Here is a 25,256-nt window from a genome sequence, read left to right as displayed (position 1 = left end):
GACCCAAGAATGTATATGTAAGCCGGAACTAAGAGAGGAGCGCCGATGGAGACCGACGTCAGGTTGCGACACCCCTTGGTTTCGTGTAATTTTGGTTTTGAAAGGGTCTGGGGCGACTTATAATTGGTCCACCACAAGTGAGGAGAAAATCAATGGTAGAGAGGGAGTAGGAGGATTCTCTTGCTCAATTGTAGGAATGGATGAAGGAGAAAAGATCGTCTATGGTTGCCGTTTCGTATGCAGTTCGTTACTGGTTCCCCCTTTTGACCCGGTTGGTATCCAGTAAGGAAATTAAAGGAAAAAGGAATAAATCTAAATGAAGGAGATGATCGAATCTCTGAGTTTGCTCCATACAGTTTATCCCACGGGTGGGCCAGGGGTGAAGAGGATATCCATGGTCTATTACGTATGAACCCTGGTTGCATCTATTCTTCTGATGGTACTCCATGCTCCTCTCTATAGCAATCCATCTCCCACCTGATAGCTCAACTCGCTACATACATCATGTCAAATCGCGTGTGTTTTCTGTCTGTCGTATTCCATACTCTGTTCCGTACCGCAATACGGATCGTCATGACGGGGCTTGCGACGACCGATCCACTTATATTCCCGAGTCCACCGTTTCCTCCCTTACACTGGATGATGACTCGCCAGTCCAGGCCGTGCGTCTCCGGACAGGTCTTGGCAATCCCTCAAAAGAATCTGTAGTGGACGAGGCGGACCACGCCTCCACTTTTAGCGTTCTCGTTTAAGTTACTGCAAATTAATTCAGAAAAACACAGCCTTTTCGAAGAATCGGGTATAGTGTCCGTAACGGGGCTCCTACGTAATTCCCTGAGTACAAAGTTCGCGAAGGCTTAGCGCGGCCTCTAGAAGCTTTGGGGCTTGTGGACTTTACGCGGCTTGTAATTAATCCCCTTTTCTCACATCTAATCTGTGCCACAATGGATTCATCCGAAGTTCTATAAACATGATAGGTGGATAATAATAATAATACATGAATGGTGACGAAAATCAGAAGACACAAACGAAAGAAGAAAAAAAAAAAAAAAAAACAAGAAACCATTCAATGCATAGCAATAGCCCATACTCTACGTGGAGAAAACAAGTGTCTAAATCTCAACGGAGTAACTGATCGACTTTCATCCGTCGTCTCGAATGGACCAGCGGCACGACACTCCACGTTTCAGCTCTGTGACAATAGTATCATCTATACAATCTTATCTAACGGAGTCAGTAGTGATACTGTTGCATTCGGATCAGCTGAAGGATTCTGCGTGAAATTTTCCAACAGCCTGTAACAAAGAAAAAAATCAAGAACTAAAGACTTAAAACACAGGGATCTTTCCCTATTGATAGGCACTCAAAAAAACAGGGTTCTACAATTAATGCTCCCGCCTCGTACTACAGGCTCCTCTTTTTCCTTCCATGAAGTCTTCTTTAGCGACGCATTCGTTTTCGGGGTGGGGATTACGAGTTGGCCCTTTTTAGCGGAGCGGGATTCCATGTTCGTTCTTTGGGTTGACCCCATTGTAGGGGCAAAGAGGCGACGAAAGTCCGGAAGCGCCGCGAGGCCGCGTACGTCAGGACTTTCGTACTCCGTGTGGTCACGTATTGTAAAGGGAAAGTAAAATCAAAAAGCATCAACTGCCGACTCGGCTTTAAATTAGATTATATAAGAGCTCGGGGCATTGTATGGTATCTGTATTTCTGTAATTTTTACAGTCGATCTATGCTATTTTGTGCATAGCAGGGATCGTCGGGATGTATGTACGGGAAGGTGAAATCCTAGATGAAGAATGAGATGTAGAACAAAATGATAGGCCCAAGCAATGCAATGCAGGTATACAAGAGAGAGAAAATGAAAATGAAAGAGGGTTTACTCCGTTCGTTGTCGTCTGTGGTTTGGACTGCGATCCGCAAGTGGCAAGTAGTGACCTTCATCGCCTCCGGTCCACCGCTTCCAGTTCCACCAGGGGAGATCGTTGGTGTGACGAGGAGGGGCTTTTCGTTCAGCTATGCCGTTCAACGGCTCAGCCGATTCATCATCCAGCGGGTCCAGCCGCTGTGATTGATAGTAACGGAACCCGTAGTAGACTCCGCCGAGGAGAGGGAGTAATAAGAATACTACGCCAGTCCAGAGGTAGAGAGGATTGGAGGTCCAGCTCTTGTGGTAGACAGGGCCCGACACATGCGGGAAGCCCGATGGATATTGCCAGATCGCCCCGTCGTGCTCCGGGTCGACCCACGGCACAGTATTCACGCCCACCGGCGGGATGAACGGGCTAGCATGCTCTTCACCAGGGAATCCGTAACCGGGCGCATCCAAGCAAGTTTCGTCTTGGCAAAATTCGCGCAGCTCCGGCGACGGGACAAAGGTGTACTTGATTTCGGATCGGCCAAGGACTACACCGTTTTTGTCGATAGCCTCGGCGCGAGTCCATGGGTAGAAGCTAGTGTTGGTATACTCGGTCTCAAACCCGGTCTTCTCGATGTTATCCAAAAGAGTCCAGGGTCCAGTCATGTTTGAGGCTCCAAAGAATCGCCAGTCCTGAACACGCGTGGCGCCATTCCAACTGACATAGAACGTTGTCGGTGAGAACGGATCCGCAGTCCGAGAATATGTCCAGAGAGCAGGCGAATCAGTGGGGTTACCATCCCACTCGAACTTCATGGCACGGTAGTTCATGACCGGGTCGGCGGCAATAGTAGCCCAGAACACGATGTTCCCCTCCTCATCATGCTCCGATATATAGCGGTTGTTTCCCCATCCCATCATCACGTTCTTGTTCGGCAGTCGCTGGAGGTTACCCTGGCTGGAACTGATCAAATCGTGAATCAAAGGACGATAATCGCGAATCTGGAGGGCCGTGTTGTCGACGTGATCGATAAGAATGATCATTCCACCAGAGTAGGTATGCGTCCGGTTGTATCCGTTATATCCGTTGTTGTATAGTGAGACCACTGAGTGGGTGGCATTCTCGAAAAGCCAGCGCGCATCGTGCTGCTGAGAGAAGCTGAAGTTGATATTACGGAACGTCGGCTTTGCGCCGTGCAATCTCCAAATGACCGACCCATCCTTGCCGGAAATTTTATAAATGGCGCAAGTGTGTCGTGAAGAAATCAGGTAGTCGCCGTCGGTGTTCTTGTCGATCGAGTTGATATGGAAATAATCCCAGGGCTCATGCACGTTCAATCCCGTTCCGGAGGTATCTGTGTGGGCGGGATATGTGTAACTCATGGACGGATCAACGTGGTCGAGAGATCGCCATTCAAACAGCACCTTACTCGTCTCCACGTCCACCTCCTGGAACACACTCTCCATCAACCAACCCACGCCAGTCTTGATATTCCACGGAGTCATATCAAACTGGCGCTGCTGGTAGACGGTCATCAGGGCGCTTTTACCGTCGTTGATCGGCATGAATTCGTGCATGTCGCTTGATGCCATTCCGCCGCCGGGTTGGACGGATCGCGCGATGCGGTAGGTGTTATCCATGATTATGCCATGTCCGCGACAGTAGCCTTTCTGTTGATTTCCCTGGAAAAAACACAAGTGGTCGGCACCCTTATATTTGCAGACGTGGAATCCGTGAGCATTGCCCGGTCCTGATACACCCCAACCGCTCCATACTAGCTCCTAATCAATCGAAATCCAGGTCAGCGCTGCCGGACTATGCGTAATTGCGGGTGGGTTCTAAGCATACTCCTTTGTTGTCAAAGATATAGGGCCCCGGGTTCTGGGCCTCGTAGGGTGTAATGAAGATATAACCAGGAGCGAGCTTAGACTGATCGCTGTGCTCGACTTTGAAGATGGGAGGGTAGATATCGGGCCTCTGCGTCGCGGTAAGGTTAAATTGGTTCATCCAGTGGCTGAATAGCGTGATCGGCATCTCCAAGGTCTACATACCGATTTATAGAAAGACACTGGATCCTCTGCGATGGCGCCGAGGACATATAGCAGCAAGCCGAGAAGGACCGCGAGGGAGGGCGTCCTCACGGAGGAACAAATGGTGGCGACCATGGATCCTCCTTCACATCACTCCACGCAAATAAAAAAGATATGTGTACACGATGTGATACAAAAGACCATGCAAGGGGAGATATGAAGCATTTACGGAGGAATCCATCAGGAGAAGGATCGACGGGGGGAGGAAAAAAGGGTAAGGCGGTCCACCATCTGTCACGGCGGAGTAGGAATCGGTGGAGTGACGACGACCGGTGACGATTGGACGAACCACAGTGTTCTCGGCACCGATAAAGCCGCAGAGAGTGCTTATCTGCTCAAGGCGATTTGCCAAGAGAGCCAAGTTCTGTAGCTCAGAAGCTAGTGCGGGGATGTTCTCGTATATTGTCTTTGCTTTAGAATGCTGCATTACTCAGATAATCGAACAGGGTTGAGTTCGTCTACATGACCACATTTCCCAGTATTAAAATCTAAATCTTCTTTTTCCCCTTTACGTGTTCCAGAATCGGAGCTAGAGCGACCTGGCCCTGAGAGGCTTATTACCGTATGGTACGGGTAATTCCAATAGCCCCCCAGGCCACGTCATGCAACAAACTAGATCCCAGCGCTAACCACTGTACCACCACGTATATGTAACAAAAAAGTGACAATCACCGCCCTATTGCAAAGTATAATGCTACTGTCTGTATTCACGACGGAGTACTAAAAGTAGAACGAGAGCCTGCAGAATTGAAATGAATAACTCAATGCGCCACAGTTGAAGATTTCCACGTGTATGTGGCTGACTATCCGTCGACCCAGTTTTTCCAGTTTTCTTTTTTTTCCAGTTTTTTTGAGGCGTACGCCACACGCCGCATCCAGCTTGTTCGTACGCGCGGTCTGTTCCAGATTGCATACGCAGATGCACACAGAACCTCGGAGTTGGTATCACATGAGTTAGACGTCCTATTTTAACCGGATTTGTACAACCGGGTCTCCAGATGGTGGATGCAAACGGAACAGGGTCCAACGGAGTACTAGATGTAGCAACTGATTGTCACCCCAGAATTTTCAAAAATACTCATAGTTAAGATCAATAGCAAGTTGGATAAATGACGGCGTGGCACAAGAACAAAGCATAATGTACGGAGTATATACTGTAGAGCTTGAAATTCGTAAAGCTTCCAATTACTATCCTTGTTCAATGAATCAATGGCTGAACTGTCTTTTCCACTGTCTACGTAAACGTAGTACGACCCGAAAATAAAAAGAAATGCTCCAGCAGTTCGCCCGAAAAACCCTTAAAACTAATGTTTTGTACACATAGAATTGCCCTACGCGCTATGTTTCAATTTTCCACCCACGCAAGCCGAATGACGTTGCCTTTTCCGGCCAATAGACATCTATGCAGAATAGAAGGGTACCAGAATAGTAATTACCCCCTTTGAGAAGTGCCAAGCCGCTAGTCGGCCAAGCAATCTCCCTGGCATTCGGTGTCGGCGTTACTGTACGAGTACGAGTGGTTCTCAGTGGGTCCGTTTTCGTTCTGAGGGTACGCTTACGATTGCGCTGTTTGAGCCCCTGATCGACTCGGATAGAAAAATAAATAAAAATGAAACAGGCTCTACAGTACGACCCTGACGAGATCCAAGGGATTCAGGGTTTGGGTAGAGGGCTGAGGTTAAGCTTTGCGTTTCCATGATTTTGGTGGGGTTTGCATAAGGTGAGACCCATGAATCATGATTCATAGATCATAGGTCATATAACATTGAAAATGTGTACGTAGACGAATGCGGATGCAACTGGTTTTCTTGTTACATTCTAAAGATTTACTGCAAGAATTCACGGAGGGACGCCCCTTGCGTATGCACAATAACGTAGATGTCATTTTTGTAATCCGTTCCTCAGCCGAGGATTCTCCAATGTGGCTTAACCGATGCAAAATAACAAGAACCCTGCTAGGAATGAAAACAAGGGTTCCCCAATATGAATATGTACCAAAAAGAATTACCAACTGATTGCAATATGCAACCGCGACAGAAAAAGGGGAATATTATAGCCAATAAACAAGTGAGACCGTGGCCCTGAAACGGAAGATAATAAATGGACCACGAGGCGTACCCCTCTTTAATATGCGCCTGCGCATACTCAAGGGAGCACAAGAGAAGGTTGTCTAGCGCTCGTTTTGGGTTATTTACCGAACGAAGCGCTTCCAGGCCATGGTAGCGGCCAGACCAGTAGCGATGAGAGTACCACCAACAGTGACAGCCTGGAGAGCGGCGTTCATCATCTGGTGACGGTTACGAGTGCTGCAGCGCTTGTAGAAGTCGGCCATGTCGTTTCCACGGGGGAAGGGAGTATCAGGAACCTCCTCTCCGAGGAACTCAGCGAGAGGACCCCAGCCGTCGTTGATGTTGTACTCGAGGAGACGATCAGCGGGAACGAGAGCGCGGACCTCAGCGACGTGGTCGTTGTAGACCTGCTTGCCCTGGCCGGGGAAGTCTCCACGGAAGAAGGTCTCGAAGAACTTGTTCAGCATGGGGTAGTACATGCCGGCGGCCCAGCTGAAGTTCGAAACGAACTTGTGCTCGGGGTCACTGACACGCCAGAAGACGGTCTTCATGACGGAACTGTTTCCAATAATTCCGATTAGCCATTTTGTTGTTTGGTGCGGGTTTAGGTGGATTGAACATACGCGTGCCACGGGTCAACATCACGGGTGGTCAGGATAACCTTAGCATTGGGGTAGGCCTCAATGAGCTCCTTGGCGAAGGCACAGGCGGGCCAGTCACAGACGGCCTGGCAGTCACCCAAAAGCTGATCCCACTCCTTGCGACCGAATTCGCCAATACCGTAGTACTTAGCGTTCAGGGCATCGTGCCACATCAGGCAGTCAGGCGGGTTCTCAACTGAAGCGCACATCATGTGGTAGCACTTCCCGTAACCCAGACGCTCCAAGGCCTTGCGCATAGCTAGATCACAAACATGGTCAATTTGGTGTAATTGAGAAAACGACATGGGAAGCTCAACTCACAGGCAGTACCCGTGCGGCCAACACCGAGGGCCAGCACCTTCATAGGCACAGTGCGGTGGCACTTGCGACGATCAATGTTGGTATCATCGGTGAAGATATCAGTGATAGGCTGAGGAGCCAGGTTATCCGAGAGCATCAAAGACATGGTGATAGAGTATGAAGTTGAATATACAACTTGGAAAAAGCTCTGGAAAGAATGAAGATGTGAAAAGGAAAGGGGGAGATCGAAGTGGATAAATAAGAAATAAATAAAGAGGGGACCGACAATTCGAAAAAGTCTAGAATGGGGGATGGAGTAAGGTTGATATGGTGATAAGGGGAAAGGGAAAAAAAAGAAACCAAGACGGAATAAAATACGATGATCTCGAGATCGATAAGTTGCTAAGAGTGGGCATCTGTCAAGCAATGCAACGCCAATCAAATGCAGCGAACCACTCTTTCACAATTCCAAGGGCCATCAACCCCCGCGAGTGGCGATGTTTCCACTCTTCCTCTCCCTGTCAATCCCTTCCTTAATCTCGGTGGGCTGTGACCATTGCACCTTGGTTCCTGTTTGGTTATTTTTGGCTTCTGAATCAGTCCACGTAGACAGTCGACGTTTGCTCTGGTAATTTTCGCCTTCGACGAAAACCACGTACCGCTGAGGCGCGGATGGACAAGACGTCACAGGCTGACGCAGGGATGTCAGGGATTGTCAGGGGGTGGAGACGGTAATGGCTTGTTACACGGTGAAATCTCCGTACACGCCCGCCAAGACCGCCATCCACGTAAACTCGACAGGAGACAGTACGTCGCGAAGTGATCAACTGCAATTTTCCCGGGTCTTGGGGACGATCCGTGCGGGCTGTCAATGCTGATTGGTTGTAAAGCGGGGAAGGCAACGCGTCCCTGGGAAGTGGAGAATGCGCCTGAAACGGGAACTGCGTTAAAGTATGGAAAATTGCATTCCGTACAGGATCCTGCTCCGCTTTCTTCTAGAAGTTGTAAATCCATATCCAGGACTAGGAATTGTATCAAGGTCGTACGCCATAGGTTATCTGAGATAGACATAAAGTTCACGTTTCACGTTCCCGTCGCCCGTGGGTGAAAAAAAGATGCGCTGAACTCTGTACTGAGCCGTTCCTCCTCTGGGTCCAGGGGCACGAGACAATTGGATCCAATGTCGGGTTCCGTACAATAATAAAGTGGCGCGCCACTAGCTCCGCGGATTGATTGCGGTTGAACTCGTGGTCGAGACCGGGGCAAAAGGTGCCCACTTCGCCAAGAAAGAGGGAATAAATCACATTCCCATCGGTGATCAACAAGGGCCGCAACAGGGGTTTCGACGGTGATTTGACGGGGCTTCCTTCGAAGTCGGGGCGGTGCAAGGGGAAGGGATGGGTCCCAGTTCTCCCGAGCTGCAAAACTTACTTCCGTTCAAAACTGCTCACTGCACAGTTTGACCCGCCCAGACTGGTGATCGTCCCGTTTCTGAGTGATCGGTTCAGGGTCATCAAGAAGCGGAAGGTGATGTTCAGGGAGCGTTGCGGTGTGTATGTATTGTAAAAATTGTCGGTAGAGTTTGGGATCTGTCAAGAGGGGTTCCTAATAAGTAAAACCGGCTTGATAAGTTAAGGTTAGTTGGCCATGAATCTCATGTATAACATCCTCTGGTCTCATCATTTTAAGACGAAAGATGCTCTGTAGTTTTGTAGTTTTGTAGTTTTGTAGACCACTTGAAAGTGGAAAGTAACTCTTTTTGAGGCTTGAGGGGGTGAAAAAAAAGGAGACTCAGGGTCTGCAGGGTCATTCAGGGTCCTGCAGGGAGCATGGCGGATTATATGGGGGATGCCAAGACCAGGCCACCATGTTCGCCATCGATGAGCACGATCACCTCACGCGGGTCCAAGTCGGATAGGGAAGCCGACGAGGCTGATTTTAGCATTTCCAATCTAATCAAAGCTTAGTCGCGTGCTCTGAGTCAATTGGAACCCTCATCCCCGCCTGACAGGTACCGGCAATGATTTCGGCAGTTGGGTTGAAGCAGGCGGCAGCATTTAGGTGATGCCATTTTCAGGGTCCGATTCAGGGTCCAGGTCCGAGTGAGGACAAGAATACGATTCCCAGGTCTTGGCATTGGCTTCCAGATTGATTGCTGATTTCGACATCGCCCCTGAAAGGGGGTTTCTGGTGGAAACTGCCGAACTCAAGTAATTTGGCCATTGAATTGTTGTAAGACAACAAGATCAGTTTGATCCTTGGACTACACAGTGGTGTACATCAAAAATGATTGAAAAACGCATGCATGAGTAACAGCAGTCGATGATCAACAGCATCAGACTGGCTTGCTTTTTTCAATCATTTACATTTTTCTCAGTCACAACCCATAGACTCAACACTCAGTCCGAGGTCACATTCTAGTATAAGCCCTGCATATAGAGATGGGATCCGCAACGTTGATCATCTTGCGGCCCGGGTATCGTGGATCTTTGGCCTTATGGAATGGTAGATCCCAGCCATAGTTGGATCATTCGTCGATTTAGATTTGTATATCCATAAAAAATCAAGAATGTACATTTCAAAAGCCAGCCTGGAAACTCAGTATAACGGATCCAGATGGGCCTCTACATCACCATAGAGCACTTTCATTCAATCTACATCCTATCCGGGACACCCTCCCAGGGGCTTGTACCCCAGCAGGGGTTCATTGCGTTCATGTATCGTCATCATCTGGTACTTCGGGCTTTTATTTACCATTAATCACTTGGATAGACGAACGAATCCCGTTTCGGGATGATGAATTGATATATCACAAATGCCCAGGGTTTGAACCATCCCTCTTTAGGAACCTCTTGAGCTATGCAACCTCATTAAGCCTGGTCAAAATTGTGAGAATTGTTTCTTGAATCAAGCTAAAATGCATTCTACTGTCAGATCTTGGAGGTAACTGCTCTTGAGGGGATATAGTCCGGGAGGATGATGGTTGATGAGGGTTTCAGGAAAGCGAACACCGTGAGGTTGGAAAGGCTGAGTTCATAGGGCCATGAGGAACTCTTCCTCTTCTTCCTTTTCTTCTTCTTCTTATTCTTCTTATTCTTCTTCTTGCAATTCTTGGTGCAAATGGCCTCGAATGAACTATTGTCATTAGGTGACGGTAAAACAGTGGGAGGTAGAGGGGAAAGAAGTTACACGAGCTCAGAACTAGGCTCCAATAAGACCGTATATTAGTACCAGACAACTCGGATATCAGGCTAGACATAGCGTCGATTTTACAGAACCATGTATTCACAAACTCCACCATAGAATCAAAACTCCAAACTCCGCGTCCCATATGTATGCGCTGATGCATCCCAATCCCAGAATCAACCACATCCACTCGGGCCTCCTCACTCCAGTTTGTCCAAGTGCTCAAGTCGTGTAAGCACAACCTGTTTACTCGTCTCTTCAATCTCGCCGGCGAGAAAGACTTCGTCGAGGATAGCGTAGACCTATACCCGCATTAGTATACATACACCAATGCATCATCTTCATGCAATACTCCCAACGTACTTTGTAGAAATTGAACACTAGATCCAACTCACACACATTCCCGAAGAATTGATCCAGTACCTCGACGAAAAAGTGGATAGCCTCCAGGTATGCCAGCTCATTGTCGTTGGCGTCCACACAGACGCAGAAGAAGAGACCTGCGTATCGTCGGTAGACGACCTTGGTACTGCGACGGAATTCCACAAAGTTCGACTGGTATTTCTGATCTCGGGGTGCGACCAGACGGTGGACCTGTGTAGTATTAGTTGGTCACGGATCGAGCGCGGGAGGGGCAGATGGTATGGATGCGACGGACCTCGCCCTTGAGCTTCACTTTTTCTTCATCCTGCAATCCTGTATTAGCTTATGCTGTGTTAAGAGGAATGATTGCGATACTCACACTGTACGGAGCATACCATTTCGCCAGGCGCGTTTTGCCCCTATACCGGTGGTCAGTTTGAACCATCACGTTCCGTTCTCAGAGCATACTGACTGGCGATTCTGAACGAGGATAAATGAAAGCACCATCGTGAGTACCCGATCACCTTAGCATCGAGTCTTGTTGGCTTAAAAGGGGCACAGTTTGAGGAGGATCTTCGCGATTTCCGTTATCGTGAAGCTCCCCTCCGATATACTGCCAGTGCTCACCGCCAATGCTATCAGAGTACAGGAAATCGAAGGACGAAGTTGTACAATATGAGATATCATGATTCAAGTAGCTAATTTATACACTCAACAATTTCCAATCGGTCGCCAGCAATCACAAAGGCATATAGGTCGGGAAGGAAATATTTGCAACAATTTGAGGCTATCAACAAGCATAAGGCGTAAAACTCGTCAAACTCCGCACAACTTCAAGGCACAATGTACCGCATGAACGAAGAGTATTCAGAAAATCATTAATCGTAGGCAGAATGCCCAGGGGGTTCAGTTTTGCTTCAAGCAAGGGATCAAAAGATGATCCTTATGATGAACTCATCCGATTCCAAAGTCTTGTCAGTCGAGACTGCAGAAACCGATCGTTAGCAATTCAATATTTCAACAAAGAACGAAAAAAAAATTCTCCAAGTACACATACCGTATAACTGACCGGCGTACTCGGCTCAGTCACAGCCTCCGAGGGCGCCACCGATTTCTCATCGACATAGCTGTCGTCATCATAATACTCTTCTTCACTATCTTCCTCATCCTCAGACGGCGGATAATATCGATCCGGATCGCCATTGTAAACCATAAACCACCCGATCTTTTCCTCGGGCGCCAATCGATTGCGCAGTTCCTCCAGCGCCTCCGACTCGTCCTGCGATAAGCCCGATCCCTGCTCAACGCAGTCGGCAATATTCAAACCCGGACCTGCACTATCAGGGACCTCGGAACCGCCATCGGGAATAGTCAGGACCTTGGATGCGACGTAGGCATAATCCTGGCTTACGGTATTGCTGGTTTCGTCGTATGGGTCGTATTGTTCGATAAAGCGCAGTTCGGGCAGGCGCGCGATCAGATCGGGTTGCGTCTTTTTGAATGACTCGGAGAGTAGCTCCGACGTGAGTGGTTGCTGAATGTATTCGGCAGCAGCCTCTTCTAGGTTGTGAAGCACGATGTAGACCCGGATCCCTGTGAAGCCGGCGCGGGGCCAGCGGAATCCATGGATCATGTAGACGGGCATGGCTGGAGCTGACGGGAACGGACCGGAGAAGTTATCGAGGTTGGCAGAGGCGGTGGAATGGAATGAGGGAGCCTAACCAGAGGCTAGTAGGATTATTCGAGTCAGGATCGGAGGGCTGGGTTTTTCATGGTAGAAGTGCGGGTGAAAGCTCGTGTTGGTACCTGTGATGCATCGAATCGAGATCCAGGGTGGACCTTTACCCAAGTGGGAATGGTCCCGCCTTTTTTAGTTCAACGGCCCGCGCGAGTCTTGACATCTCGCCCTGACTTGCAGCCGTTGGTTTTGAATGATGCATTTGGGCCTAATTGTCTTTGGTTGGAATCAAATTGAGAGGGGGAATTATGCACGCCTGCTGCTAGTCGGTGGGTCCGGTAGGTAAAAGGATATAGACTGTTGATAGCCCCGATTTACACAGATTAAGTTTCTTCAGAGCCATGTGTGGGAATGGATCCATTCGGCATAAATGGGCCTGATTCACTAAATCCTATGATCCAAGCTAACTAGCGTTTCATCACGCATCTACAAGGGAACTTGCCTGGGGTCCAAACAGACAGAGTCCGATTGGAAATTGCCCCAGTTCATCACACCAAAGGTGGTACGGAATATAGATTAGAGGTCCTGGGCGAGGGCGATCGGGAGCATGCGATGCTGGAAAATCAATTCAAGCTGATTATCTCGGTAACCTAAGGCCTTCTCTTAAGGTCTGCAAACCGACGGGTAAGCTCGTCCAACTCGGGAATCCCATTATTGCTTTTGCTTGCCGCAGAATCCTGCTTGGCGGATTTCCCCTCTTTCTCAGCCCCAGGAACCTTGACTCGTGGGTTGGGATTGTCAGTCCTGGGAGCAGGAGGGGCCACGCTGACGGGACTGCGGCCCGTTGCCAGGCCCCGTGGAGGCGTAGCCTTGTTTAATTCACTGGGCTCGGAGGCTCGTCTAGCTTCAGCGAAGCTGGGTTCCGATGGATCTCCCTGTTGCTTACTTGGGGTCTGTGGCAGATCCCCATTGTCATCGTCGTCTTGGTCATCCACATATTCTGGTGGCGCATCACCGAGCTCCTCTTCGTCCGCTGGCCACGAAACTCCGTATGCTTTCGCAATCTCTCGCAGATAGCTCTCCACCAGCTCCGGTCCCGGGGGACGCACTCGCAATCCTTTCAAAAGTCGATCGGGCACTTTAGCTGAATCAATTTTGTTGTCTTGTGCCAGCGTCATGAATTCTTTGCCGTATCGTTCCCCAAGCATAGTCCGAAGCATGGTCAACTCGCGCAACTCATGGGGAAAGCGATGCCACGCATAGAAAATAACCACAGCGGCCTCATCCAACGCAGTATCCATATAAGCATTCTCTTCATCAGTCAACGCATCGTCGGAATTATTTGCGCTAGACGTGATCGCAGGGGTACCAGCCTCCTTCTTTTGCGATCCTGAAAACCAGCCGAATCCAAACCGAGACCCGGAGCTTTCTGTAGTCGCTCCTGCACCTGTTCCCGTTTGCGCCTGATTCTTTTTCCTGTACAGCTCCTTAGCGCGCAGCCTGGCACGAGTGCCCTGCTCTCCGAACGCGAGCTGGTCCAGCACATTGGCGCGCGCCAGTAACAACTCGCAGTAGAGCTCCACCATTTCCATCACCTCCACAGCAATGTCAGTCGAGATCACATTTTCGACTCGGATACGCGCTGATGGTTCGCGGCCTTCACTGAGAAGCTGGGAGAGTTCGCGACGCTGGACAACGGAGGACGCGGTATCTTTCTTCTGGAGAAGACGAAGGCGGGGGATGAGGAGGCGCAAATTAGATACCAGCCTAGTCTTTGATACCTCACTGTTAGCATTGTTTGGCTCCATGTTGTTCGATCGCAAGAATCTTCAGACTGCAGCCGTTGGCAGGTGGGTGATGATAACAGTGCGGGGTAGCTCTAGGCAGCCAGTCTCAACTTGAAGAAACTGGAGCATTGAGAGGGCATCGATAGACATGATAGACATTCGCGGAATTTGAGCACCCAAGACACTCACCGTTTGTGCTGAAGGAGGCATTTTGACGTTGAGGAGTGAATGGAGGGGAATGTCGTGAGGTGCTCAAGTGGAGTTGGGGCGAGCCGCTCCACTTCCGCGTCTACTCCGCTCCATCTCCGCTGTTTATCTACTGTCTTGCCAAAACGAACTGATCAACAATTGATCTTTCATGATTATGCAGTTTGACTGCAGTCAGCACCTTAATCTTCTAGGGTTCTCGTGACTATATGTGGACTATGTCACCTTATCATGTACATTCTGCATAACTTTATTGCCGTGAGGCCGCCTTGTTCCCTCGAACTATTGCACATTATTTGATCTCACATACTGTCTGAATAGTGCAAAGAGGCTGAGCTGACAGCCTCAACATTGGGAAGAGCAAGTTCAAGTTGCACATTATAGCTACTGGTGACATCTGACTCCCAAGGTCCTCAACCTTGGAAGCATTGTCCTAGGGTGTGCATCAACACCAGAAGGATATGATACAAGGAAGAAAATCTAGACAAGAGATCATACCAGAATATCGAGGCTTTCGGTACAATATCCAATGCTTTGAAATCCAATACAACACCGACTGGCGTCAGGTCAACCCCAATTGTTTCGCAACAAGAAAGTGGAAGGCACGGCCTCTCCAGATAAGGAAGGCGCGATTATCGAGTATGACCCCCCCCCCCCCCCCCCCCACCTTTTCCAATTCCATATCTTCTCTTCTTTGATTCTTCTTCCATCCGCTCCCCTTGCAAGCCGTATCTCTCGGGGCCCTACTTCTTTCACGATCGATCTATGTCTTACGCTAATCACTTCGCCACTATCTCTCAATTCTTTTCAGTATTTGAAGACAATCTCAAATTAGAGGATGGCACCATGGGCAACTTATTGGAAGAAAGAGTTGACCCATCTTTGGAGTAGGCCCGAATGTATCTAAATACCCCGGTGGAACCGTATTATCTTCTCTCATTCTCAGTGACAAAGTCATTATCTCCCAAAAGCAAGGTTCGAGAGTTCCCCCCGAAGTATTGATAATCCTTGTCAGCTAGCTTGGCTCTAGAGTAATAAGCTACCTCTCACGCACATTTCCTACAAAATGGACTTATTAACAAGCATCATGCTCATTTTCGGCTTGACGATATTCTATATTGTTTCATGTTTGAATATAGACAGCGATGGCTCCACTACCTGAATGGCTAGATGAGTCAACCCCAGTCCTCGGAAGACGCTGAACGAAATACTTGGAGTCGGATTAGATACGGAACCAACCTGATTGATTCAAAACTTGATAGATATAGATTGATTTAGGAACTTGATGGGAGTGGGTCGTATGCACAAAACCAACGTGCCCAGTGATTGGTTCAAAAAGGTGGATCTGATCGATTTAGGAACTTGACGGGAGTGGGGCCGCGATAGCGTACGGCTCAACGACTATAAATTAATTGAAACCCCTTCAGTTGCTTGATCCTTTGTCTAAATCTGTCTAAATACGAGGCTCGAACACAATGGCACCCTTAGAGGACGTTCACCCCTCAACCCAAGCGCTTCACGCCGATGATCGCCTGAACTTGGTCACCGACGTTGCACCGCCCATCCATTTATCCACCATTTTCAGATACCCGGAAGATCCCAACGAGCTAACCGTCTCCGAAGATCCGGTGGTATGTCATTCTAATTGCAAATACCATAGTACTACAGTGTATACTAATACCGTGAAAGGCCGAATTCGACGGAAAGAACTACGTCTATTCCCGTGAATTCGCACCAAATCAGACCCGCTTTGAGGCCGTCCTCTCGTCACTTACGAAGGGCAATGCAGTCAGCTATGCAACGGGTCTAGCGGCACTACACGCCGCACTGACACTCCTCAACCCACGCCGCATCTCAGTTGGTGAAGGCTACCACGGCAGTCATGAGGTCATTTCAGTCGTGTCCCGGTTATCCGGTCTCCAGAAACTCGGTCTTGATTGTCCAGCTGAAGACCTGAATGAAGGAGACGTGATTCTCCTCGAAACGCCCATTAACCCGCTCGGAACGGCATTCAGCATCGAAGAATATGCCAAGAAGGCACACTCGCGGGGTGCGTACTTGATTGTGGATAGTACTTTCGCACCGCCCGGTCTGCAGGATCCATTCTTGTGGGGTGCGGATATAATCATGCACTCGGGATCAAAGTATTTTGGCGGTCATAGCGATCTCCTTTGCGGTGTGCTTGTTACCAAGCGGGCAGACTGGACGAAACAGCTATTCGAGGACCGACTTGCTTTGGGAAATGTGCTCGGAAATATGGAGAGCTGGCTTGGAGTTCGGAGTCTGCGGACTCTCGAGGTTCGGGTTCAGCGCGCGAGCCAGAATTCCGCAAAGCTTATTTCGTGGCTTGATGCTGCTTTGAATGCTCCATCTCCTACAGCGGGTTCGGAAGCGGCGATCGTGCAGGCTGTGTTGCAGAAGATGTATCATGCCAGTCTTCAAAAGGAGTCTTGGTTGGAGAAGCAAATGCCCAATGGCTTTGGGCCCGTTTTCTCAATTGTTTTGCACAAGGAGGAATATGCCAAGCACTTACCGAGTAAGCTGCACTACTTCCAGCATGCAACGAGTCTCGGTGGTGTGGAGTCTTTGATTGAGTGGCGGGCGCTGTCTGATCCCAGGGTGGATCGGAAGCTGCTGCGGATCAGTATAGGATTGGAAAGCTGGGGAGATTTGAAAGAAGATTTGTTCCAGGCATTCAAATCACTGTGTAATTAAAGTTCGCTAATTGAAATAGCATAATTGGGTATAGAGCCTAAAATTAAATCCAAAGCCAGTCTCGACCTAGATTACCGATATTAAAAATCCACTGGGATCGAGCCGTTGGCGAATCTTGGTGCCAATATTCTTGTAGGGTTTTGGCTGCATTCACACCATTTAAACACCTGGTGAGAGTCCAGAACTTCTCGAGACAGGTCATGAGAAAGTCCCTTTGAGCTTGCCACTGACATTCCAACCCAGCTACAAAGACCGGCCAGAGAATGCATTTGAACAGGGCCGGATCATCCTTCAAAGAATCGACTACACCCAATAACTCCGAGACCAGGTCATCTTGGAAAGTCTCTTCCCCGGTTAGGGCATCAAGAATCCTCCCACCATAGAGAAGAGAACCGATTTTATATGCCTGTGATAGTAGGCAGATGTTTGCAGTGTCTTGAGGTGAGGACTCCTCGGACCATTGTAAGCTTGAGGCCCACGCATAACAATCAAAGCTCCGAATGAGATCCAGCAATGATATTATATCCCTCTGGTTGGACGCAATTGTGACGGGATCGAGTGGCATAGACCCTGCCATGCTATCTCGCTGCGCAGAGAGACGTTGAATGGCTGTTAATAGGTATTCTGGGCACCCAAGGAAAGACTTTTCAATGGTTTCCTCCACCTGTGGCTCTTCCAGGCTGAGCGAGCTGAACTGTGATAATAAGTTTGGCCGAAGGAACGCGGCACTCAGTGTTTCAATCCTATTCACGATTAGCTTTATTAGGTACCAGTCAAGAGTTACTCACAGATGGATCTGTGTAGTGATAAATCCCCGAATATCTTGCACAGTCCCCCCGGGTCCTTGATTGACTCCAGCTTGGCTTTCAGATGGTGGGTATGTAGAAGCGATCAGCTTTTTAGCTCCCTCGAGATGAAAGTTCCAGCCATCGCTACCGGACTCTATCAAATCCAGGAAAATCAAGAGGAAGATGCTGGCCACTGTCGTGTCGTGCTTGATATGTTGGTTGTCCCGCAACGAATTGGATAAAGCTTCCATGGCCTGATGTTTATAAGATAATGCATCCCGATTCGCGTTGACGAATCTGGGCTCTGTTGATTCTTCGGCTTGATTAAAGGATTGGCCGGTGTTGAAATGGTGCCGCGCTGCAAGTGCCAGAAGAGCCTTGAGAAGAGTCGGATCCTTCAGACCGAGTGCAATAAGACTTCTGAATGGGTTCTTGTCGCTATCATATACAATGAAGAGTTTGCAAATCCGGTCATTATCTGTGAGGGAAGTTAAAATTTCATGAACTTATTGCGAAGCAGAGACGCTTACAGTAATCGATATAATATCGGGAAAGTCGATCCAGGTGCAAAAATGATGGGTCTTGGAGATTGAATGACAGATTCGGTATAGAATCTGGTATAGAATCAAGGGTAAAATCTGTACAAGATCCGCAATAAGTATAGCTCATTAACGAAGTTATTCTAGGCCCGAGCTTCGTCAGCATCATACTTACTATTGAAGTCCAATTTCCCAGTCTGACCATGCCTGCACTGAACCATTGACTGCCTTATACTTATCAAAGCTGATTTCTTATCATTATTGGATGCATTGCCCGTGAATGAACGGCCTTGCATTTTCCCGCGAATAGCAACACCCTTGACCCACCGGAGGGGCCTTTTATCAAAACACTCCAAGCCAGCCTTTTGGCATTTTGCACAAGGCACACCAGACTGGTCACATTGAATGCGCCGATTGCGACAAGTGTAACATGGCTCGATATTCTGGTCCATTAGGTGTGGATTGGGAGTGGCAAGTCTCTTTTCTCGAGGCTCAGCGCAAGTGCTTGATTGCTGACTCAGCTGGGCCCGCCCCGCTCCCCGCGTTAGTATAGAAAACCACATCCTGATGGGGTGTGATACTCGATGTCCATTGCCGCTGGTTAGAAATACTCTTGTGGCTTCATTTAAAAGTAGTCTCCCATATCATCACGAGGAAAAGAAAGGAAAAAGAAGGAGAGTACGATTATATCATGAAATGAAGGAAGTAGGCATCACGTATATGAAAGGTAGGTAAATATTGTTAAGAGAAATTGGAATTAATACGGGAGATAAGGAATTGCTAGAGTCTTGAGGGTAAGCAGAGAGTAGAAAGAATTTTGGTAGAAGAGGAAGTGGGCAGGGGAGTGGGAATAGCTTCATGGCCAAAAGGAAGGGATGAAAACATGTAGGGGTTTGAATAGCATCATGGAGAAGAGGGGAGTCGATGGCCTTACTAAAATACCTGGAAGCCGGACACCAGAGTGCATATTTAGGAATAGATGTCAACCCTTTAGACATCGTGGCCTAATGACACGAGCACCGCATGAAACCTTCAGTTGGATTTGATCGCCAACGAAGGCGCGTAAGTCACCTTCGAGAGAGAGTGCCTGATTCGATCTGTAGCATGCCTATTCCAAACCTCAAGCTTCAATGCAGGAGGGATGTGAAATTTGATTCCATTTAGCGGCAACGGAGTACCTCAGGGGGTTATCATTTTTTCATACCGAGATTCTAAATTGAACCTGGCTTTCATACCAGCTTGACATGTAAATATGATTTCTATTGCATAATGTTTGATTTCAGACTCTCTTAGTGCATCTTATTAAGCCAGTATCTTCCAGGTTGGCTGATATGGAAGTGAAGCTATTCGTATTCGTATCCATAATCTACACTTGAGGGAGATTGGGCCTGAGTTTGAACAGGTCCAACATACGTCAATGCTTCTTGCAATGATAAACTTTCTTTTTAAGACACTTCTTCTATTAAGCTGGCAACAATCATTTGAGTAATCAATATTTCAGAGACAGCCACGAGTTGGAGAAATCCTGGGACTGGCTCTTACGGTCTTACCCCACATCATTCAAATTATATTTCCCCCCACGTTCACATTCGACCCACAACCCTTCTTCTCAACGTCACCATGGACCTGGCCCAGATATTCGAAACCAGTCCCTCGGGCGAGGTGATCAAGTGCATCGACACACACACCACCGGTGAACCAACCCGAATCATCTACTCGGGCTTCCCCCGCCTTCAAGGAACACTCTTAGAACAGCGCGACCAAGCCAAAGCACATCATGACAACATTCGCAAACGCATCATGCTCGAGCCCCGTGGCCACTACGATATGTACGGCGCGATCATCATCCCAGATACAGAGCTCGTCCAAAGCGGGGAGGCACACATTGGCACACTATTCACGCACAATGGTGGATTCTCCACCATGTGCGGACATGCCACCATCGCATTGGGTCGTTTCTTAGTCGATACCCATGACCTGGCGGTATTTCCAAAGCGGAATACATTGAAGGTCAACACTGAGACTAACGAGGTTGCGGTTAACATCCATGCGCCTTGTGGCTTAGTTCGTGTTACCGTACCCACTACACCCGACGGGCAGAAATCGGATCCGTCGCGCCCGGTTGCTTTTCTTTCTACGCCGGCTTATGCTGCTGCGATCGACCTGACGATTCCTATCTCTCGGGATGTTGCATGGCCAGAGCTGGGCGACCGGGAATCCATCAAGCTTGATATTTCCTACGGCGGGGCATTCTATGCGCTGGTTGATGCCCGCGAACTGGGTTTCACAGAGGGATTGAGTAAGATTGATCTTGCGTCTGTTGCGAGTGCTGTGAAGAAGCTCAAGGCCCATCTCGTGACCAATCCCGATGTTGTCACTGCGCTGCAACATCCGGAAGACGAGAGATTGTCTTTCCTTTACTCGATCATGCTTGTGGATCGTGACATCGGTTCTAGACCGGATGGTGTCGATGGAGCAGAGACGGGACTTTGTTTTTTTGCCGAGAACCAGATTGATCGATCGCCGACGGGTTCTTGTGTGACTGCTCGCATGGCGCTGGCAAATGCCAAGAAGGTGAGACCACGTGGGCAGAAGTGGGCCTACAACTCTCTTGTGTCGAATCGTTTCGATACAGGTGCTTTCATTGCTTCGATTGTGGAGGACAACATCTTGCTGGAGGGTGACCATGGAGTCTCCAGACAGTGTGTTGTGGTTCAGGTCGAAGGCAAGGCCTATTATACCGGAGCTATGACATTCATCATTGAAGAAGGCGACGTGACTACTGAGAGCGGATTCACGATGGATGATTGCGCCCAGAAAGGTCCATCAACGAAATAATATCATCGCATCAATAGATTTTTCTCCTTCAATGTCTCTTGGACTCATCGTAAAGATTGACACAGGTTATTTTATAGAAACACGCACGGTTCAGGAGGCGCTAAATAGGATCGGGAGCACGTGCGGGAATGTTAATTAGCCCCACGCAGCGTCGAGCACAACGGCACTAGAGAAGCGCAGTATCTCTGGTTCAGAGTATGAACTATCGAATACATGATGTGCACCCAATCGTTAATTTTACTCCGAGGGTTGACAATTAGTGTTTTTGACCTCAGGTGTACTTTTTCCGTGACCATAGCCTGGAGGACTAAACCACATTTTTGCCAGGGACAACCTCACATTACCTACGCTAAAATATGTTTAGGGACGGCTAGAAATGATGATAATGGAGAGAAGATCCCACTTCAATCTTAGGTCAGCATCACTGTCAATGTCTTTAGTCTAAACTACGAATACTTGTACACACCTTACCCAAGACCGTTAGCGTTGTTCACTCACAATCTCTACGAAGCCACAAATCCCACTATTGCCGACATCGGGGATCCAATCGAACCAGCCAACCAAAGCAGGCTCACGCCTGGGAATCAGGGGGAAGTAATCATACAAAGACCGAGCTATAATAGGGTATCCGAACCGGACCCCACCAATCTATGTAGAGGAGCGGGCAACGCAGACGTTTGGAGAGAAAACGCAGCTTCGGGCCATGATTGGGCAGTTCCAGATAAGCTCCACAGGCATTCAACGACGCTGGTTGGTCGGCTCGGTTTATGACGTCATGGGCACTGTACCCAAGCGACGCGATACCCGATTAGGATAGTTTGGATGTCTAGTTCTACTGTAGTTTGGATGAGAGAAAAAATGTTTCAGCTGTGCTATCTTTGGAGTGAGAGGAATGGAGGAAATTAGCCGGAGGGAAATAGTATATCTTGGGCGTTCGCTCTGGTGGAAAGATATCTTCATCATTCATTACTCTCGCATTCGTTTTATATCGGCTCCAGTTCTTGAACATCTACAGTATGTGTCGATTCAATACCAGCTCCAATTGGTACTTTGGCTAATACTTTACTCGCTTAGGTCATTCTCTATATTTCACTGTCTTTTATTTACGATTCCACTCTCTTACATCTCTACTACATACCATGGCTCCTATTCAAACGCAAACCCTCCACGCCCTCTCCACCTTCGCGAAGCGAGACACTTCCAACCACTACTCTCTCTATGTCCTCGCTATCATGGCCGGCTGTATTGTATTCTGTCTCATCGGATTCTCTGTCTACGGCATGTACAGCGGGTTGAAGCTTGAGGAACCAGCATTTGAAGTTCCCTACGAGCAGAGGAAATACATGCGTGAAGTCCACCAACGCAATGTGAACAGCATGGCCATTGTGGCAAAGCGACCTGATTTGATTGTTCCCGTCGAGGAACTGAACTATTGATTGAATGTACCAATGCATGCATACTGGAGCATATGGGGTCTGGACAATCGGCGTTTGGGATGGACTATTGAGATTTGGAACGAATGCATATCATGTGGCTTGAAAGTATATAAAGAAAATCTCCGAGATTAAGAATATTATTGTGAATCAAACCGAAGAATTATGGACCTTGTCTACGTCCTCATCCGGGATCTCACAGTACAGTACATGCAAAGATATAAACGTAAAGGTAAATGTAGATTGAAACCGATTTTCCTATGTCCAACCAAAAACCGTACACACCAAAAAGGGATATTCAAGAAGCGTAAAAACAGTGCTGAGCCAAGGTATATAAATCGTGAAAAGGCTGAAAGAAATGGCAACGTCGGAGGTCGTCATAAAAGCATCCAAGGATGGGAAGAATTGTAAAAAAAGGGGGTATGTAGAAAAGAATTAAGTAAAAAGGATGCAAAATGTAGCAAAGAATTGGAAAGGTGCATGTCTGGCATGGAAGATCTGCGGATGAGGTGCTTGAAGTTTTCGTAGAAAGGATATCTGACTATTCGAGACAGATTTAAAAGTTGATGGCGAAAGCGGCCACGGCACCAAAGACCAGGCTGATCATGGAGACAGCAGCGCTGGAGGCACCGTTGGAACCGGCCGAGGTGGAGGCGGCAGCAGCAGCACCGGTGGTAGATCCGGTGGAAGAGATCTCGGCAGCACCGGTGGGGTTGAACACTTGCGGGCGGTAGGTGTAGCTCATGCTAGGGCTAGACTTGGGCAGTCTAGTGCTGGAGCTCTGGTGAGTGGGGCGGGTGAGAGTAGATGTGGGGATCGAAGTGTGAGTAGAAGTGGAGGTCGAGGTAGTCGAGGGAGTAGAAGTCGAGACCGAAGTGCTAGTCGAGGTGGGGGTCTCGGTGGTGCTAGTGGAAGTCGGAGTAGGAGTGGGAGTAGAAGTGGAGGTGCTGCTGGAGATGCTGGAGCTGGTGCTTGAAGGAGCAACAGTGCTGGTGGAAACGGATACAGTCTCGCTCGAGCTGGAACCACTGCCCTCAATGTCGAAGACAACAATTCTGGCCTTGGAGCCGTTGGAAGCAGTAACAACACAGCCAGTCGCACCACCGGCACCAGTGAAGACATCGGGAGCGCTCATCTCGTTCACACCCATGGTGGAGGGGTCGATACGGCAAGGCAAGCCGTTGCAGTCGTCGCCATCACACTCGATCTCGATACCGAACTCAGGCTTGACGTCACGGAAGGGAGTGGTAGGTTCCAGGTAGATGGGGTTCCAGCCGATCTTCACATAAGTGTTACCCTCACCATCGGTGTTGGCACCGGCGGTGTAAGGAGACCAGTTACCCACGGGGTTGGCGCTGGTACCCCAGATACAGCCCTCCTCAACAGTAACACCAGGGGCGTTGATGTAGTACTGGGCAGCAGTAGCGCACCAGTAAGACATACCTGGAACAGCCAGAGTAGCCAGCTCCTCGACCAGAGTCGGGATCAGCATGGCCTCATTTCCAGGAAGCACAGTCTGGCAGAAGGACACGGCCTTGCCAGCCTTGTTGTGAGCCGAGACCACACCAGTTCCATCCTCACAGTAGGGCTTGCTGGGGAAGGGCTTTTGGATGTCACCGTTTTCGTCACAGTACAGACCGCCGTTCTGTCAGCTGTCAGCATGATCCCCCTTGCATATGACACATTCACAAGCGCAACTTACCATGGACATGGGGTAGGTGTAGGAGGTAGCCTCTGGATCCCACTGCATGGACACTTGACCAGCCGGGCAGGCGTAGGGGCAGTAGTTGCCGGGCTTACAGGGCTGATTGGGGCTCATGGCCCATCCGGCGTTCTCTTCATTGGGAGTAATCGAGACCAATCCCGCATCGGACGGGAACTGGCACTGTCCACTCTTCTTCTGAAGAGTAGTACTCTCCGGGACGGTACGGGCTTCGTGGTGGCGGGCATGGAGATGACCGTGGTGGGCGGCCTCCACGCTCGCAATGAGAGCGACGAGCGCGGCGGCTCGGGCGGGAGAAATGTCGAACTTCATATTTGCCAAAAAGAAAAGGTAAAGAGCGAATGGATAGAACAGAATCGAAACAAACGAATGACTGGGCAACGAAGGCCGGAATTGGTGGGACACAGATCTCGCAGAGTAGGTCTACAGAACAGAAAGGAAGAGGAAATGCGAGACACAAAAGGGCCTTCATGGCGCCCGGTTCGTACTGCGCCAGATCAGGGTGAGATGGGATCCACCCAGGGACCCTGAATGGCCCCTGAGCTAAACCTTCGACGATCTAACCCCAATCTGGGGCCCTCAGCGACCGGTTTCTTTGGGGTCCAAGGCTAACACTGCCCCTGATGCAAACTGTGCTAGTCATTTTAGCGTGCGCTAGCGTCAGGGGAAGGTCGAAATTGGGCCAATGAAGTGGGCGCTTCCCCGATGGTTCCTGCTTGGCGAGTGGAGAAAGACCAATAAGCCGCATGCAATGCGTTTGGAGTGGAGTGAGAACCGGTTCGATTTGCAAATGCTCGTGAATGGCGTTTAGGAAAAACAAAATCTGACCAAGTTGCTGTGAGATCGTATCAGTCAGCATCTTGGATATTGGATCACATCAACACCTGATAAGAAAAGCCCAAGCATAACTTCATGTTTCTTGCCGAGAACTCCGAGGCACATGCGCATTCGGCAATAACGCCGTCGGGTCAAGGTCAATCCCAATAAAACCCACCATCAGTATCCCTCAGTCTCATGATCTAGGCCCGCTGATCATGATA

General features: G+C 49.0%; 10 protein-coding genes across 10 annotated transcripts; 3 read left to right on the top strand and 7 right to left on the bottom strand.

The window, feature by feature from the left end:
* Positions 1-1,879: 1,879 nt before the first annotated feature.
* Positions 1,880-4,024, bottom strand: N7484_002407 (arylsulfotransferase family protein; the record flags this gene model as incomplete). The annotated part of the gene is made up of 3 exons (XM_057112827.1): positions 1,880-3,640; positions 3,708-3,836; positions 3,911-4,024. 3 exons carry the CDS (start codon positions 4,022-4,024, stop codon positions 1,880-1,882), a joined length of 2,004 nt encoding a protein of 667 aa, XP_056977564.1.
* A 2,116-nt stretch (positions 4,025-6,140) lies between these two features.
* Positions 6,141-7,125, bottom strand: N7484_002406 (sulfotransferase family protein; the record flags this gene model as incomplete). Its single annotated transcript, XM_057112826.1, has 3 exons — positions 6,141-6,576; positions 6,642-6,918; positions 6,981-7,125. 3 exons carry the CDS (start codon positions 7,123-7,125, stop codon positions 6,141-6,143), a joined length of 858 nt encoding a protein of 285 aa, XP_056977563.1.
* Positions 7,126-10,345: 3,220 nt separating this feature from the next.
* N7484_002405 (AP-2 complex subunit sigma) lies at positions 10,346-11,015 on the bottom strand (the record flags this gene model as incomplete). The annotated part of the gene is made up of 5 exons (XM_057112825.1): positions 10,346-10,447; positions 10,509-10,739; positions 10,804-10,833; positions 10,888-10,927; positions 10,981-11,015. The coding sequence occupies 5 exons, from the start codon at positions 11,013-11,015 to the stop codon at positions 10,346-10,348; spliced, it is 438 nt and encodes a 145-aa protein (XP_056977562.1).
* Positions 11,016-11,451: 436 nt separating this feature from the next.
* N7484_002404 (uncharacterized protein) lies at positions 11,452-12,153 on the bottom strand (the record flags this gene model as incomplete). Its single annotated transcript, XM_057112824.1, has 2 exons — positions 11,452-11,493; positions 11,566-12,153. 2 exons carry the CDS (start codon positions 12,151-12,153, stop codon positions 11,452-11,454), a joined length of 630 nt encoding a protein of 209 aa, XP_056977561.1.
* Positions 12,154-12,836: 683 nt separating this feature from the next.
* Positions 12,837-13,994, bottom strand: N7484_002403 (IST1 family protein; the record flags this gene model as incomplete). Its single annotated transcript, XM_057112823.1, has 1 exon — positions 12,837-13,994. One exon carries the CDS (start codon positions 13,992-13,994, stop codon positions 12,837-12,839), a length of 1,158 nt encoding a protein of 385 aa, XP_056977560.1.
* Positions 13,995-15,655: 1,661 nt separating this feature from the next.
* Positions 15,656-16,895, top strand: N7484_002402 (putative transsulfuration enzyme family protein; the record flags this gene model as incomplete). The annotated part of the gene is made up of 2 exons (XM_057112822.1): positions 15,656-15,811; positions 15,870-16,895. The coding sequence occupies 2 exons, from the start codon at positions 15,656-15,658 to the stop codon at positions 16,893-16,895; spliced, it is 1,182 nt and encodes a 393-aa protein (XP_056977559.1).
* Positions 16,896-16,938: 43 nt separating this feature from the next.
* On the bottom strand, positions 16,939-18,674 carry N7484_002401 (Zn(II)2Cys6 transcription factor; the record flags this gene model as incomplete). The annotated part of the gene is made up of 4 exons (XM_057112821.1): positions 16,939-17,638; positions 17,684-18,161; positions 18,214-18,321; positions 18,398-18,674. 4 exons carry the CDS (start codon positions 18,672-18,674, stop codon positions 16,939-16,941), a joined length of 1,563 nt encoding a protein of 520 aa, XP_056977558.1.
* Positions 18,675-19,842: 1,168 nt separating this feature from the next.
* N7484_002400 (putative proline racemase) lies at positions 19,843-21,060 on the top strand (the record flags this gene model as incomplete). The annotated part of the gene is made up of 1 exon (XM_057112820.1): positions 19,843-21,060. The coding sequence occupies one exon, from the start codon at positions 19,843-19,845 to the stop codon at positions 21,058-21,060; it is 1,218 nt and encodes a 405-aa protein (XP_056977557.1).
* Positions 21,061-22,199: 1,139 nt separating this feature from the next.
* On the top strand, positions 22,200-22,496 carry N7484_002399 (uncharacterized protein; the record flags this gene model as incomplete). Its single annotated transcript, XM_057112819.1, has 1 exon — positions 22,200-22,496. The coding sequence occupies one exon, from the start codon at positions 22,200-22,202 to the stop codon at positions 22,494-22,496; it is 297 nt and encodes a 98-aa protein (XP_056977556.1).
* A 553-nt stretch (positions 22,497-23,049) lies between these two features.
* N7484_002398 (SUN domain-containing protein) lies at positions 23,050-24,528 on the bottom strand (the record flags this gene model as incomplete). Its single annotated transcript, XM_057112818.1, has 2 exons — positions 23,050-24,138; positions 24,196-24,528. The coding sequence occupies 2 exons, from the start codon at positions 24,526-24,528 to the stop codon at positions 23,050-23,052; spliced, it is 1,422 nt and encodes a 473-aa protein (XP_056977555.1).
* Between the last annotated feature and the right edge of the window lie 728 nt (positions 24,529-25,256).

The sequence above is a fragment of the Penicillium longicatenatum genome (assembly GCF_028827895.1).
Source record: "Penicillium longicatenatum strain IBT 33135 chromosome Unknown contig_1_segment0_segment0, whole genome shotgun sequence".
In the NCBI taxonomy this organism is placed as follows: Eukaryota; Fungi; Ascomycota; class Eurotiomycetes; order Eurotiales; family Aspergillaceae; genus Penicillium; species Penicillium longicatenatum.
This window is presented reverse-complemented; position numbering and strand designations above follow the sequence as displayed.